Genomic DNA, 16,418 nt, shown 5'->3' with positions numbered 1-16,418 from the left:
CAGCAGCTTCGTGTCTGTTTGTCTTTTTCCGGAAAGCCGATGTATCGGAGTACGAGCTCATAGACTTTCTATTGAGTCCGTACATTTATTTCCGGAAAAAGCCGAACCGACACGAAGCCGCTGAGCGCTCACACGAGCGCTTCAGCTGCTTCATTCTAGAGATTGGTGGGGGTCTCAGTGCTCGGACCCCCACCAATACAAACTTCTGAGATGTCACTGACATGTCAGAAGTTTGTTGAACGTTTAGCTACACTTTAAGCATCCAAAAAGCCTTATTATGCTGCAGGATTCCTCATTAATAATGTGAACGATGAAAACAAATTGATGTCAATAATATCTGCTCATCTCCTCGGTGCAGCCGTCACTCCACGAGAACACGGATATCTGGGGAAATTAAAATGTTCCCGATGTCTAATGACTGAACAGCAAATCTTATGTCATTGAAAGCCTCATAGAGCCGATAAATCAGTAGACTTCTTAATCCTAAACTGAATAATAGAGCTGGATTGACATATAGACATCCTGTACAGAGCCGGATTACGGCCGCAACACCCCCCTGAACCGAACTTAGATCACAGTCCATATAACAGCGGCAACACCCGGACCCCTTGTGGTTCTACTGAACCCCATAAGGACCCAAGTTCGATGCAGTATTGTGTTGCGGCCCTAACATGGAGACTAAAACGTGTCTGAATAACGGCCATATGGAACAGGCCTGAGCCCTCTTGCACACGACCCAGTGCCACTCGGGCTGGTTTTGTTCATGGCATCTTTGTGGCACCCATTTTGACGGACCCATTCACTTCAGTGGGTGAATCGAACTCTCTGATCTGTGGACAGATAGAACATGTCCGTTCTTTCTCCGGATCACGGATGGGACTCAGACGGCCCACCCGGTCGTGTGCAAGAGCGTCCCAGGCCATGTAAACGAGCGCCGATCAACGAGACTCGATCTGTGCTCATTTGTGCCTTTCACAAGGAGCTATGGATGGTGATGGGTCTCGTTACACCGATCGCTCGTCCCCGTACATCATCATCATGTCGGCAGTGCGTCTGTTTACACAGGGAGATTTGCTGCCGACAATGATATTTTACTTTTTTAAAGCGATACGAACAGCAGATGATTGAGCGTTTGCCCGATAATTGGCCCGCGCAAAAGAGCCTTTAGTCTGTAAGGTGAAAGTGAATGGGATTTAGAGGAACCAGAAATCACTTGAACCCTAGAACAGAAATACTACAATAGATATTAATAGAGAAATGCCTGAGATGAGAACAACCCTCAAAATTTGATATAAATCTAACATACTTCAAAAATGAAAGCTTCAAAGTGATTGGTTGCCAGCTTTTCTGTTAGACGGTTTTGAGAAGATCCAAATTCCGTTATTTCTTAAGGCCTGTTCACATCCGCGTTGGCTTTCCGTTCCGGGGGTTCCGTCGGAGGTTTCCATCAGGTGAACCCGGCAACGGAAAGTCAAACTGAAACCACAGCTTCCGTTTCAGTCACCATTGATATAGATGGTGAAGAAAACATTGCTAAAGGTTTCCGTTCGCCACCATTCCGGCAGGTTTAAGTTTTTTCTGACGGAATCAATAGTGCAGTCGACTCCGCTATTGATTCCGTCATTAAAACGGAAACCTGCCGGAATTGTGATGAACGGAAACCATTAGCAATGTTTCCATCACCATCGATATCAATGGTGACTGAAACGGAAGCTGTGGTTTCAGTTTGACTTTCCGTCGCGGGGTTCACCCGACGGAAAGCAAACGCTGATGTGAACAGGCCCTTAGGTGTATCAACTATTGGGAAAACTAAGTGATAAACGTGACCTCCATTAAAGGGGATTAGCCAAAAAAAAAAAAAAGTATCTGCTTTTTTGTTTCCCGAGAAACAGCACCATTCTAGTCTCCTGGCTGTGTCCGGTATTGCAGCTCAGTCCCATTCACACTAGCTGAAATACGGACTATATGAGATTTTTCCCCATCAATACATCATCGTGAAACTCCATCAAACATTTCCACAGCTCAGTCCTAATACTTCAGTTCTAATGGAAACCGCACATCCCATATGGTGATCTCACCATGGGAAGTGTCAAATGACAAACTCAGCTCTGCTGCATCTGTAATGAAGTATAGCCGGTAACTTACAGAGAACAGCGACTGCTCCGGACTCAAACATCAGACATTCCTCCTTGTTCCGAGCCTCCACCATTACGCTGAACGGAGGGGGGTCCAGCTTGTGAAAGATCCTATATCCTTTACTAAACGCCATGATTCTGCTGGACTGGGAAGTACGACCTGAAAAAGACAATTATAAACCAAAAGTTAAACTCTGCAATAGTAGAAAATACAAAAAAAAAGGAACCGATCAGTACAAAGTTTTTGCATAAACCAGCAGTAAATGTGAATACATAAAACTTTGTGATTTTATTAAGGGAAGGCGACATCCTACAACCCGTAGTTCCCCTTTCCCTTCCTGCCGACTCGCTCTGGAAATGTTCAAAAACCTCCTCAGTCACCAAAAATCCTTCTAGTGTAATACAGTAAATAGAAGACCGGGAGGAGGGAGAGGCAGCTGCAGATCATCTCGCTATTAGCGTCAGCTCACACAGAGTAAATACTGCAGATTTTCAGCAACGGATTTCTCTGCGGCGAATCCACAACATAATACAGAATTAGCAGAGTGGACGAGATTAACAAATTTCATCCACACGCTGCGTAAATGAGAAGTAGAAAAAACGCCCAGAAATTGACCTGGGTGCGTTTGTTTTTAGTCCGCAGCATGTCAATTGTATTTGCGTAATCGCTGCTTATTTGTTGCAGCTTCAAGCACCGACCCAGCATAGCTTCCGGCGCCTGGAGGCAGGCAGAACAGCTGATCGGTGCGGGGTTGGGTGTCAGACCCCCACCGATCATTTACTGATGACCTATCCTGTGGATAAGTCATCAGTATGAAAGACAGTCCCCAGCCTGGACAACCCCTTTAATAGACGAGCAGAGAAACAGGTAACCAAAAGCAACCAATCACAGTACAGCTTTAATTTTTCCATAACGGTTTATGAGCTGATCTCTGATTGGTTGATATTTATGGAGCCGTCTCATGCTGCCTCTGTCCGTCCCCCATATACTCCTCTAGAAGCAATGATTCCGGGGGGAGAGACCTGTAACATGGCAGGTGATGGAATTACACTAGAAATATTTTTTAGGAAGCTAAATAACCTAATGGCATATTCAGGCAATAGTAGTTTCACTCCATATTAGATCTCGGCTTGCTTTCAGTGAATAGAAGCATTCTTGTTTATATCCAGAAGCTCAAAAACCTGTCCTGATCACATCTAACTCAGGTCTCATGCTCCTCGTACGGAACTGTAATACCTCAGAGCGCCGCCCTATGGGCTCCGTCACCGTTCAGGTAATGCGGCATCTGATGAAACATGGCACACAAAAAAAAACCCTCTATATGAAATGGGGGGCATATGAAGATACAGTAGAAGACTCTTGCACCTCTACGTAAGTCAGAGGTCTGCCTGAGGCCTTACACATGTGCACAGCTCCTTCCAAGACAGCTCCCTGACACATTGAAACGAGCTGCACACCTGCGTGAACGGGAAACAAAGGACAGGTTTTTAGCCTCTGAATGTAAACAAGGTTGTTCCAATTCACTGAGGACAAGCAGAGATCTTGGTGCGAAATTGACACAGAAAAATAAATATTAGAAAGTTGGATAACTTTCCATTATACAATGATCAAGCTTTATTTACATAAAACCTGTGACAGCGGGACAACCAGTGTTTCCTGAGCAACACCCCGGACGTCTTCTGATAAGAAGGGTCAAATATTTATTCATGATGGGGCCTGAAGGACTCTTTGCAGCAGCGCTAACCAATCGTTGCAAAACTACAACTTCCAGCATGTCTTGACAGCCGTTGCCTGCCAGGGCACGTTGGGAGTTGAAGTTTCACAACAACTGGAGAGCCGAGTAGTTACACTAGAAAACCACAGACAGATTTACCCCGACAAGGGATCAGATATTTTTCCATATTGGACCATTTCCTTGTAAATATTTTACTCTGACATTTTGTAACAATAAAAAACTAAATTTGAAATTAGCAAAAAAAAATCATCGGGTCCGGTAACGTCAGACAAACCTCCCAGATCTCGTGACGGATCCGTCTGTTACCAAGGTGCTAAATATCGGCCTCTATTATACACGGGCAGTTTACCAGTGACAGGTCCGTAAATAATATCTGTATAAACATCACATGCTGATGTCAGAACCGGACGATTATACAGAGATAAGCGGTGCTCCATAGGTGCTGCCTATCTCTTCCTCCAGAAGCAGCCGGTCACAGATCAGTTTTGTAGGAAGTTGCTTCTCCTAAATTTCTTCGTTCTGCTGAAAAAGAGGTTTATCAGCAGCTGCAGTGTGTACTATACAGAACTATGCCCCAGCCACCACAGAGCACCCCGGCACCCGCCGCAGAACACCCCGGCACAGCCGCCGCAGAACACCCCGGCACCCGCCGCCGCAGAACACCCCGGCACCCGCCGCCGCAGAACACCCCGGCACCCGCCGCCGCAGAACACCCCGGCACCCGCCGCCGCAGAACACCCCGGCACCCGCCGCCGCAGAACACCCCGGCACCCGCCGCCGCAGAACACCCCGGCACCCGCCGCCGCAGAACACCCCGGCACCCGCCGCCGCAGAACACCCCGGCACCCGCCGCCGCAGAACACCCCGGCACAGCTGCCGCAGAACACCCCGGCACAGCTGCCGCAGAACACCCCGGCACCCGCCGCCGCAGAACACCCCGGCACCCGCCGCCGCAGAACACCCCGGCACCCGCCGCCGCAGAACACCCCGGCACCCGCCGCAGAACACCCCGGCACCCGCCGCAGAACACCCCGGCACCCGCCTCAGCTGCCGCAGAACACCCCGGCACCCGCCTCAGCTGCCGCAGAACACCCCGGCACCCGCCTCAGCTGCCGCAGAGCACCCCGGCACCCGCCTCAGCTGCCGCAGAGCACCCCGGCACCCGCCTCAGAGCACCCCGGCACCCGCCTCAGAGCACCCGCTTCAGAGCACCCGCCGCAGAGCACCCGCCGCAGAGCACCCGCCGCAGAGCACCTCGGCACCCGCCTCAGCTGCCGCAGAACACCGCGGCACCCGCCGCAGAACATCCCAGCACCCGCCGCAGAACATCCCGGCACCCGCCGCAGATGCCTCAGAGCTTTTTGTAAAGGATGAGCGCATCACTCAATCATGGACAGGAATCACACTCTCCCCAAACAGAGGTTCTGCAGCAGCTGAGGTGTGAACGATAATGATTAATGTGCCCCCTATTATGTATTGTATAGAATATCAGGAGTCACCTCACAGTTCAGTCCGCCGGCAGCCTCGAGATTACAGTAGGGGGGACGGACAGACGGACGTTATTTTATATATATTTACATGCAGCGGTAGTGGTGCAGCATCACAATATCATGATAATATAAATATATCACAATAATGACAAGTCCTGGTAAAAAGGGAGCATACGACATGTCACGATACAAGATCAGGAGATGAATACAAAGTATCATCAGTTTATCCAGGGGAGACGATACGAGTCAGAGGCACCAACCTCCAGTCTGGACAACGATGGCATTGATAACGATTGTGAGCGACATCGGTCTATAGATCAGATACGAATATATAATCATCAGCAGCGTTTACAATGATGAGAGTTATAATCACAACAATCCGCACATATAATCATGGACACTTATACTTATTGCAGACAATTATTGACGGTCCTAAATCTTTCCACCGCACACTGACAGACACGACCGGACAGTATTCTGAATGTACAATTGGGACGCGTTGGGGGCAAAAAAAAAAATACCCCTTTTATTACGTCCAATCATATAATACACTTATTAAAGACAGAATTTCCCCAAATAAAAACAGATAAAAATTGAACGACAATCAGGAAGCAATCATTTATCTTGTTCTCTATGATTACATGGGATCACGATATAGGAAACCGTGTCACAATACATGACAGTGAGTCATGACCAGCAGAGTATCAGTGACACAACATACACGTCAGGAGGATGATAGAGTCACAGTCAGGTTGTGAGTGTCACGATACAGGTCAGGGCGTCGTGACAGGGAGTATAAGAGAAGAGGGGGTGAAGGGGCCTGCTAAATGCTCTGGCCTGACATATGCCCGGACATGACATCTGTCAGACCGGTAGATGGAAGGAAGTAGAAGGCCGGTATAGAGCACCGGGAAGGCGGAGATGCTGTCAGGCTATGTACATACCGCTGCCCGGAGACGTCCTTTGCTCCCAGCGACCACCGCGCACTGACGGCTCCTCTGCCGCGGGTGTGCGCTCGCAAGGTAACAGACGAAGGGGGCGCGCTTACCCCGCCCTAACCGAACCAAAACACGCCCATCACTCAAACCTTTAGTACGAGGCATCAAACAAACTCGGTCCCCGCCCCACGTTCGTTGTCATGCAGCATTATCCGCCATCTTTGATATGGGCACAAGGTGATTGTGGGCGCTGCTTCGCTTAATGCCGGATCAGGAACTGTATGACATGACTCTTTACTAAGCAGAAAGCTGTAGCCTGTAATAATAGAACAGCAGGTAGTCTGCATTCAGTGATGGGAGACATAGAACTGGGGGTTGGGATCCTGAGATGATGGGTGTGGTAGGAAGGTTATCTAAAATTAAATTATATATATATTTTTTTATTAGAAATGTTCTGTTTATAGAAAATAAGGAAACTTACCAATATAGTTATTATAAATTCAGTACCGTTCGCTCCGCCAGTGTCCCCGCCGGCTTCATACAGCAGTCACATGACCTCATCATGTCACCAATCAAAGATCTGTATACAGAGATGTCAACCTCTCATAGGGTGATACTAGAGCAGTAGGTAGCTGCAAAAATGGGAGCAGCCTTTTTGAGGGGGTGTAGTTTATCTAAAAGGGCGTGGTTACATATATTCAAACTAAAGTATATTAATATCAGACCGCATGCCAGACTTTATACTTACCCTCCTCGCTCTTGCTCGGCGCCGTTGTACTGGGTTCTAACGTTGGAAATCATGGATATTACCAGATGCTGAGTCCCCCTCCCCCCCCCTTGAGATGTTTTGCTTTTACCGCAGTCGCCTTCAGTGGCTTCTTGTTTGTGGCTCTTTCTGTCTTCAGTAAGTGAAAAGCTCAGTCATGTTGAGGGCCGATGACTCGGCCATTGAGGAATATTCCAAGTCTTAAAACCTCTTGTTTCTTTCATACTATGTTTTGGGTAATTTTCCATCCGTGCTGTAAAGCGCCGTCCTATCAGTTTTGCAGCCCTTCACTGAATCTCAGCAGAAAATCTCACTCTATACACTTCAGAATTCATCCAGCTACTTCTATCCGCAGTCACATCATCAATAAACAAGTGACCCAGTTCCATTGGCACCATACATGCCCATGCCATAACCCTGCCTCCACCATGTGTGACAGATGACGTCATATGCTGCAGATGAGGGCTGGCTCCAGGTGTATATGGGCCCTTGGGCGACAAGACTTCGTAAGCCCTCCTCCCCATAGGTTGCACCTTTGGGGTTCCCTCTAGGAGTGGAATCCCCAGCCAGAGCATTGCCGACACTCTGGGTGGGGATTCCGCTTCAGGAGAAGCCCCTCACGTCACTGTCCATATATGGACAGTGTTTTCCGAGGCAGCCCCAGAGCCATAGTATTGGGCAGAGCACTCTACCCCGGGACACCTGCTCTGCTCCTGACATCATTGTGCATATATGGACAGTGATGTCAGGGGCTTCCCCAGAGATAGAGTCCCGGAGCAGAGCCCCTCTGCCTGGGACTCCTCCTGACATCACTGTCCATATATGGTCAGTGATGTTGTGACTACGGCAGCGTCAGCACTCAGCGGTCGTGGGGTCCGTCACTCGCCCGGATTCTGACACCGGCACTGCTGCAGACCATGAGACCTTCCTGTCCTCCTCCATACTGTTCTCCTCCCATTATTCTGGCACAAGTTTATTTTAGTTTCATCTGTCCACAGAATCTTGTTCCAGAACTGGGCGGCTTTTTTTTTTTTTTTAGATGTTTTCTAGTAGTCTAATCTGGCCTTTGTGTTCTTAAAAAGGGGTTGTCCCAAGATTAAATGTTATCCCATAACCACAGGATAGGTGAGAACATGCTGATTGGTGGTGGTGGTCTACTGGGACCACACTGATTACAAGAATACAGGACATGTCCTATCTTTTGCTTTTTACGAGCTGTGCTCCCATACTTTGTATGGGAGAATGGGCTGAAAATGTGGGCGGCTTTCGGTGGCCGGCCGTGCCCGCAATCGCAGCCCACGATTACGGACATGGCCTTGTGCATGGCGCCTTAGAGTGTAATAAATCGTTGATCTGGCTGCTCCTAAATTTGCTCTCTGTTTATTTTTTTTCATTCTAATGATAGCCGTCTTCACATGGACAGGTGATCGACACATCTTAGATGGATTTAAAAAAAAATATAAAAAAAATTAAACAGCTGTGACAAAGAATTGCCATTCACTATGGTAGGTTTGATGGTGAATAATTTCTTCATGTCCTGGTATTAAAGTATGGCAAAACAATGAAAGATCTGCTTGTGAAATCTAAGGCTCGGAACATAACTTATTACACTATAAGGACTGATCACATTTTAAGGGGAAGGTCGCAGTTTTTTTTTGGCATGTTTGTTGACAGAAACCACGTCAGAAAAACGTGCCAAAAACACCTCCCATTGATTTCAATGGGAGGCAGAAGAGTTATTTTTTTTTTCCACATGAGCCCGGAAAACATCCGAAAATAAGCTGTGTGAACATAACCTATCGCTGTAGCAGAGAGCAGTGTCAGTGGAGGAGCCTCAGTGCTGGTGATATATAATGCAGCAGGGTTACTAGTTCTGTGTAGTACTGCCGATAATAATCTAAGAGACTTGCCACAGGAGTTATGTCCAAAGAGCAGTCATAAATCACATGCAGGCTTTGGGGTTAATTTATCAACCTTTGGGCCTGTTCACATCACCGTTACCCTTCTGCTGAAGGGTTCAGTCGGAGGTTTCAGTTGAGTTAACCCCCTCAACGGAAACCTCAGCTTCCATTTTATTCACCATTGAACGCATGACAGAAACGTAGCTGATGGTTTCCGTTTGTCACCGTTATGACAGGGTTCCGTTGTTCTTGACAGAACCAATAGAGCAGAACCCGGTCACATCGATGACAGACAGAAACCATTGGCTAGGTTTCCGTCATCATTGAGTTCAATGGCGAGGGAAACGGAAGCTGTGGTTTCTGTTTGGCTTTCCGCTGAGAGGGTTAACCCGACGGAACCGCTCAGTGGAAAGCGACGGTGATGTGAACACAGCCTTACTACACCAGAAAAGTCACAAAAGGGCCCAAGGGTTTAAATTTGCTATGCAAATTTCGACTTGCCCTTTTTGCGCCACCCACGACACTTTTGTAGAAAGGGGCGTGACCACTCCAGACCAACAAATTGATTCTAATTTACAACAGGCTAATTGTAACACAAGGACACATTAAAGGGCCTATTACACCGGCCAATTTTGGCAGGTGCAACGAGCGCGATCAACAAGACCGCTCGTTGATGGTCGCTTGTTTGCTCCTGTCACAAGGAGCTATGTATGGGGACGAGCACTCCTCACTCCAATCGCTCATCCTCATACATAATCATGTCGGCATATGTGCGGTCAACGATAATATTAAAGTTTATTTAAAAACGATACGATCAGCAGATGATCGAGCATTTGCTCGTTCGTCTGCTGATCACCGACCTGTTTACACACAGGGAAATTATAGTCAACGAGCTTTTTTTATGAACGCTGGTCTGCCCGATAATCGCCCAGTGTAACAGGGCCTTAAAGAGGCTCTGTCACCAGATTTTGCAACTCCTATCTGCTTTTGCAGCAGATAGGCGCTGCAATGTAGATTACAGTAACGTTTTTATTTTTAAAAAAACGAGCATTTTTGGCCAAGTTATGGCCATTTTTGTATTTATGCAAATGAGGCTTGCAAAAGTACAAGTGGGCGTGTTTAAAAGTAAAAGTCCAAGTGGGCGTGTATTATGTGCGTACATCGGGGCGTTTTTAATACTTTTACTAGCTGGGCGTTGTGCATAGAAGTGTCATCCACTTCTCTTCACAACGCCCAGCTTCTGGCAGTGCAGACACAGCCGTGTTCTCCAGAGATCACGCTGTGTCGTTACTTCCCCAGGTCCTGCATCGTGTCAGACGAGCGAGGACACCGGCACCAGAGGCTACAGTTGATTCTGCAGCAGCATCGGCGTTTGCAGGTAAGTCGATGTCATAAATTGTCATAACTTGGCCAAAAATGCTTGTTTTTTAAAAATAAAAACATTACTGTAATCTACATTGCAGCGCCGATCTGCAGCAATAGCAGATAGGGGTTGCAAAATCTGGTGACAGAGCCTCTTTAAGCGCGCATGTCTGGATCTTTCCAAGCGTACACGCTAACCGTAGGAAAACAATTTATATGAATGGGACCTTATGTGTAGTTTACCACAGGTTTCCGCTGCTCATATGCACCACACCATATATACTGTACATTGGTTACTAGCAAAGTACCATAAATACCCTATCTTAGTATTATTTTTTTTCAGAAAAATCGAAAATCGTCCATAGGGTTGAAAAAAAAAAAATCTAGATTAGAGAACAATTAAAAAAGCAAACTTAAGGAAATTTATTCATCATTTCAAGCACTTTCCAAAAAAGAAAAAATATATATACAGGAGATCTGGTCAGTAGTTTAGAGCTCAGCCTCTATACAAGATTATGACGTTTACTGTACACAACGCACAAAATAGGAGCCGACTGCAAACCGACATGAACATAAAGTATAGGATTAGACATGGCAGCACGTGGCAGGTACAGATCTGTCACGACACACATAGTAGAGCCCGATATACCGTGAGCAGAATTACATTTTCTATGTAGGAGAGCGAGATTGCAGCAAGATAGGATCCGGGTTCGTTATGGGATTCCTCTAACTTTGGGCACTGCTGAGAAGTTCTTTTAAATGGTCATTTCAGAGACGTTCCACTGTATATTTAATAAAGATGCTTAATCATGTGACAAAAAGTCATCGACAAACATCTAAAAAGTGTAACTAAGCTTTTCAAAAAAACTTTTGGCCATCAGAAGTTTTGATCAGTGCGGTTCCGAGCACCGAGACCCCCTTTGATCGCTGAAACTAAGTGGCAGAGGCACGCGGGTTAGCGCTGTGCCGCTTTGTTTCTGATCAACTTTCCTTGGAGCGGTGTACGGGCTCAATAGAAAGTCTATGAACCCGTAGACTGGTCGCTCAGCTCTCCGAGGAAAGCCGATCAGAAACGAAGCAGCACAGCGGTCACCCGAGTGCTCCTACAGCTTCGTTTTAGCGATTGGTGCGGCTCTCCGTGCTCTGATCCCCATCCTTCAAAATTCTGACCTGTCAAATATTTGTTAAGTTACCCTTTAACATTGTACCTTATTTTCCAAGCACATGTTTAGTCTCCTGCCGTAGCTGTTCCTTTCATTTATCTATCGGCATTGATCTATTCATGTCCCTGAATGTAGCAACCAAAACGAGAACATCCATTGTTTCCATTGCTGGCAGCATTCAGAGAACTGGAAAACATGATGCGCCGTAGAAATAAGGTTTATAGCAGAAAATGTTCACATCAGTCTTCACCGGCCGGTCACTTTTGACCGCAAGAATAATGCAGCGCTATTCTAAAACAGGATCCACAATGGAACAGGGACCATTAGACTCTAATGAAGCCCCATATCTTGTTATACACTGAATTACGCAAGCGTGATCACAACCAAAGTGACTATTTTTTTGGAGACTGAACAGCTTTATTTATAAAAAAAAAAACAAAAAAAAAAAACAAACGACTTCATGGAATTGCTCTCATCACCCCACTATTTAATAGGCTTGGCTTAGGACAAATATACCCCACACAATGGCTGCCTACTGTTTTATAGATGGGAGGCACAAGGTAGAAAATAAAACAATTAATCTAACTGGACGAGTGAGGCTTATAAGATGGAGATTGTAAAATGCACTTATGCAATTCATGAAGATACAGTTAATAAATTACATTACTTACATAGCAATACATAGAACAAGCAGCTCTTCACCAATCGCTAGAACATGTGAAATGTTACAGCGGTGTTATAGGGGGTCTTGGGGATCTTGCCCACTCTTGTCAGCAAAATGTTTGTCAGCAGAAGTTTAGGCTAGGGTCTCCGCAGCAATGCACTGTCACTTGGTGACCTCAATGTCATGGGCGACTTGCATTCATATTGGAAATAAGTCCCCAAACCCCACCCCGGCAAACCACTGAGGTTTCTGTAATCCGCTATTTTCCAGTGACTGTTGCGTAACCAAAAGTCGCCATGGACCACCAGCCTTAAATATACCGGAAGTTATGACACTTCATTGGTCAGTAAAAGCTTCACATCACTTAAAAAACGGATTTGCAATTTCTCCACAAACGGAAGCAATGTGTTGTCATATTGTCATGCCATGGCAGCCAGTAGGAACATGTGCGCTGACACATGGTTATATACACACAGGACTGGGCCAATATATTACAGCTCATTTTATATCGACTGTTACGTTAAAAACAAAATCTTTATACAGTATTAGAAGTTTTACAGACTATGTACAAAACAAGAAAGAGGTGAGGAGCCGCCATCTTATTTCCCGTCTGACGGAGCTTTGACGTCTTTCACGTTGTAATTGTTCGCAACAGACACCGCGTATTCCAGGGAGTGGATACTTGCGAGCAATTTCACTATCTGTCGGATTTGGTCTCTGGGAGGTAAAAAATAGAAAATACATTTGTTACGACAGAAGATTAAAAAACACAAACAGCAAACTGAATCTAGACAGTAGAAAATGTAGTGAGTGCTTCATGAAATAAATCTAATATCTGAAGAAAAAAAAAAAAGTTATCCTTAGGGTGGGCCATCAATGCTTAATTGTGATGGAGCACATGCGAGCGCCATGGATTTCTAATTGGTACTGCAGCTCAGTCCGGATCACTTAAATAGGACCGAGTTACAGTACTAAGCACAGCTGCCCACACACAAGCGGCAGTGCCAGTCCAAATCTTCTGACTGGTGGGTCCTGGGGGCTTGGACTACCAACAATCAAACATTGAAAGAAAGCAGAAAACCCCTTTAAGGCTGAAATCAAACGGAATTTTTTGCAGGCCGTTTGCCGCGAAATACGCTTTCTCTGCCTCCCATTGATGTCAATGGGAGGTCAGAGGCGTAAATGCCCAAAGACAGGGCATGTCACTTTTTACCTCTCGCGGTAAAAAAACAACACATCCACCTCCCATTGAAATCAATTGGAGGCATTTTCAGCCATTTTTTGGCGCGTTTTCCAACGCGGTTTCCACGTCAAAAAAACTGTGTGAACAGGGCTTAACCCCGCCAAGGAAATGTTTCACACGTCCTGGCAGGAAGGCACTTTAGTAGCCAAGGACGTATCGGATACATTCTCCTTCTAACAGGTCTGACTCTAGGTCGCAACTAGAACTCAGATCCAGGTCTTGTTAGAGATGTAAGATTCTCAGCCCGAGTTAGAGCAGGCTGAAGTGGCAGCGGCGTATATTTGCAGCTTTCACTTCAGCAGAGTGGAGGAGAGGGGATGACAACAGGGGGATGTGCTGGCAGTATGCAGGGCGAGGAGGAGAGAGTGTGATCCTCCTCATATACCTCAATGGCTGTAGATGACCCAACCGGAGATGGACAAACATTTCTTCATGTTATCACCATACTTTCACTTTGACTGTCACATATGGGGGGGGGGGGGGGGTTTGAGTCTTTTTTTTTTTCTCCCAAAAAAAAAAAAAAAAAAAAAAAAAGAGTATCCCTCTTTGCCTAATTTACTTGAATTGAAGACTACGGCCCCATGCACACGACCGTAAAAATTGTCTGTAATTGTGGACCGTGATATGGTCCGCAATTTCAATCCCATTCAGTTCTATCGGCCACGGACACCTTTTTGTATCGCTACGGATGGGGGTCCGTGGAGTAGAAATGTTCCGAAAATTAGGGAACATGTCTGTTATGCATTTTACGGGCTGTGCGCCCGTATTTTGTATGGGAGCACGGCCCAAATATGCAGGTGGCCGTCGGCGGCTGTCTGTGCCCGCAGTCGCGGGCCATGTTTACGGGCACGGCCATGTGCATGGGGCCTTAAACTGTAAACCGCCGCTACAAGTCAGTGTTGAGTAGCAAAGAGAATGAAGGGGAAAAAGCACTTGCTCAAGCGCCTCGGCCCTTTTAAAATAGCTGATTGAGGAGGATACTGAGGGATGGACTCCCACCAATCAGATATTGATGGCCTATACTGAGGATAGGCCAACAACTTTCGCTCTACGGAAAAACCCCTTCATAATAGCATTTGTAGACCCCATTAAAGCAAAGGAAAATGAGTCACCGCCAGTTCCTGTTTACATTAGGACTAGTGGGGTGAGCAAATTGTATAAGTTATAAAATACGATGAGAACTACAATACCCATATTATTCTCATAATCCTGACAACGGTGACTCTTAAACCTGGCAAATTAATTTCACAATACATCCCAATGGTTGGCAAAGTGGTCAAACACAAATGGAGTGAAACATTTGCTCACATTTAGTTAGGACAAATCAAAGATTTAAAGAGATTTAAAGAGGAAATTCAGTGTTTTCTGAGGGTAAAGACAGGTCATCTTACTGGTATTCGTGTCATATTAATCTATAGACACTCACCTGGCATTCCGCTTCTCCATGTCTGAACAGCCAATATTCTGCCTGTATATGACACCAGCCAGATGTGAGAGATACCGGGCAAAGTTTTCTAACTGTGGAATGGTTTTACCTCCTTTAAGGCCTGAGAACCACAGCTTCGGAAAACAAGCAATAACCTGGAAAGGCAAACAAAAAAAATAAAAACCAAAACAACCACAAAAAAGTCTGACGAATGATAAGCAGAGTAAATAGTGTCCTGGAACAAGTATCTTTTAGAAACAGAAGAGGAGACGTTTTAAAACAATATACGTGGGAGAGCGGACCCTATGACTTTACTAGGAACTATGGACATCAACCGTGGATTAAAGGGAGTCTCCACTTTTGCAAAACATCACATACGGTCTGGTACAGGTATAACAGCTGTGGAGATGTAAATCACAATGACTCATGGTCTGTCACAGATCAAGGGGCTGTTTCCAAGTCAAATCATCAGACTGTACCGTGCTCACAGCTGTCCAAGTAAGGAGCCATTTACAAAGTCATGTGCTGATTCAATTACTTCAATATAGTTTAATAGAGAAGCTCCATTTTTCTGATAGAGGGCTCCAAATCCCCAGCATAGCCATAGATTTAAAGATAGCATTCTGGCTGCGTGTAGCCTCCACTAGAGGGTGCTTAGGAGCCAACTGCATACGGTGTTATTATTGCGTTCAATGTATGAAATAAGCTCCCCCTAGTGGTGATTGCACATACTCAGCAGGTTTATTTTAAAGGGAAGGTGTCATAAATTTTTTTTTTATCATATTGCTTTTAGTATGATAAAAAAAAAAAAAAAATGTATTTATTTATGTTCGTGTGTTCTACTTTTTACTTTTTTTTAATTTTTACTTCTCTATGGGGACTGCCGTTTTTTTTCCATCTCTGTATGTGTCGATTAACGACACCTATAGAGATGGAATACGGCACATACATCCCCATAGAGAATCGGAACGGCGCATGAGCCGCTCCCACACAGACCAAAACGAAGCTCGTTAGCAGAGTGAAATCCGGCGCCATTTTCATGTGGACCGGAAGCCGCGGCCGGACAGGAAGATGACTACTTCCGGCCGCGGCTTCAGGTCATATGTTCAAGGAAGCGAAGGCGCAAGGCATAGGAGCAGGTAATTTATGTTCGTGTATGTGATGTGTGTATTATGTTCGTGTTATAATGTCTGCTGAGCACTGTATCTAATCCTCCTATACTGTGCAGTCGCTCAGAAAATGGCAGCACACAGTGTAGGAGGTTTGAAGATTCAACCTCCTCCTTCTCCTGGCACTAGCCAGAATAAGGGAGGGGGGATTGTGTGAGGACACTAGAGCGTGTGTGTCTACCCCAAATTTGCAGCATAAAGCAATGAGGTTGCTTTACCACATTAGCAAGGCTGCAATTTTGGGAACTGCTCCCTCTAGTGACCAGCACATGGAAATGTTATAAATTAGAATCTAATTTATAATATTTCCTGACTTGTGAAAAAATTAAAACAATGTGTAATCACTCAAATAATGATTGTTTAACTAAAAAAAATTATTAAAATAAATAAATTCTAGCGACACATTCCCTTTAAAGAGGCTCTGT

The 16,418-nt window shown here is 45.7% G+C and overlaps 2 protein-coding genes across 9 annotated transcripts in view; both read right to left on the bottom strand.

Moving 5' to 3' along the window:
• SYNJ1 (synaptojanin 1) overlaps positions 1–6,857 on the bottom strand; it is an 88,184-nt gene extending 81,327 nt beyond the window's left edge. For 5 of the 8 annotated variants that reach the window (XM_075854526.1, XM_075854530.1, XM_075854531.1 and 2 more), the window contains exons 1-2: positions 6,306–6,436; positions 2,146–2,295 (exon numbers count right to left, since the gene is read on the bottom strand). In XM_075854526.1, coding sequence (XP_075710641.1) covers positions 2,146–2,269 — 124 coding nt within the window. In that variant the 5' untranslated portion in view covers positions 2,270–2,295; positions 6,306–6,436. Of the gene's footprint in view, positions 1–2,145; positions 2,296–6,305; positions 6,439–6,780 lie in introns of those variants that run through there. The other 3 variants (XM_075854527.1, XM_075854533.1, XM_075854532.1) reach the window with 3 other exon arrangements.
• Positions 6,858–10,761: 3,904 nt separating this feature from the next.
• PAXBP1 (PAX3 and PAX7 binding protein 1) overlaps positions 10,762–16,418 on the bottom strand; it is a 34,079-nt gene continuing 28,422 nt past the window's right edge. Inside the window, exons 17-18 of the mRNA XM_075854534.1 lie at positions 14,825–14,979; positions 10,762–12,872 (exon numbers count right to left, since the gene is read on the bottom strand). Of these exons, the coding sequence (XP_075710649.1) occupies positions 12,755–12,872; positions 14,825–14,979 (273 nt within the window). The 3' untranslated portion in view covers positions 10,762–12,754. The remainder of the gene's footprint in view (positions 12,873–14,824; positions 14,980–16,418) is intronic.

Source organism: Rhinoderma darwinii, chromosome 2 (genome assembly GCF_050947455.1).
Source record: "Rhinoderma darwinii isolate aRhiDar2 chromosome 2, aRhiDar2.hap1, whole genome shotgun sequence".
Taxonomy (NCBI): Eukaryota; Metazoa; Chordata; class Amphibia; order Anura; family Rhinodermatidae; genus Rhinoderma; species Rhinoderma darwinii.
Note: the sequence above shows the minus strand (reverse complement) of the source record. Positions and strands in the feature narration are given on the sequence as shown.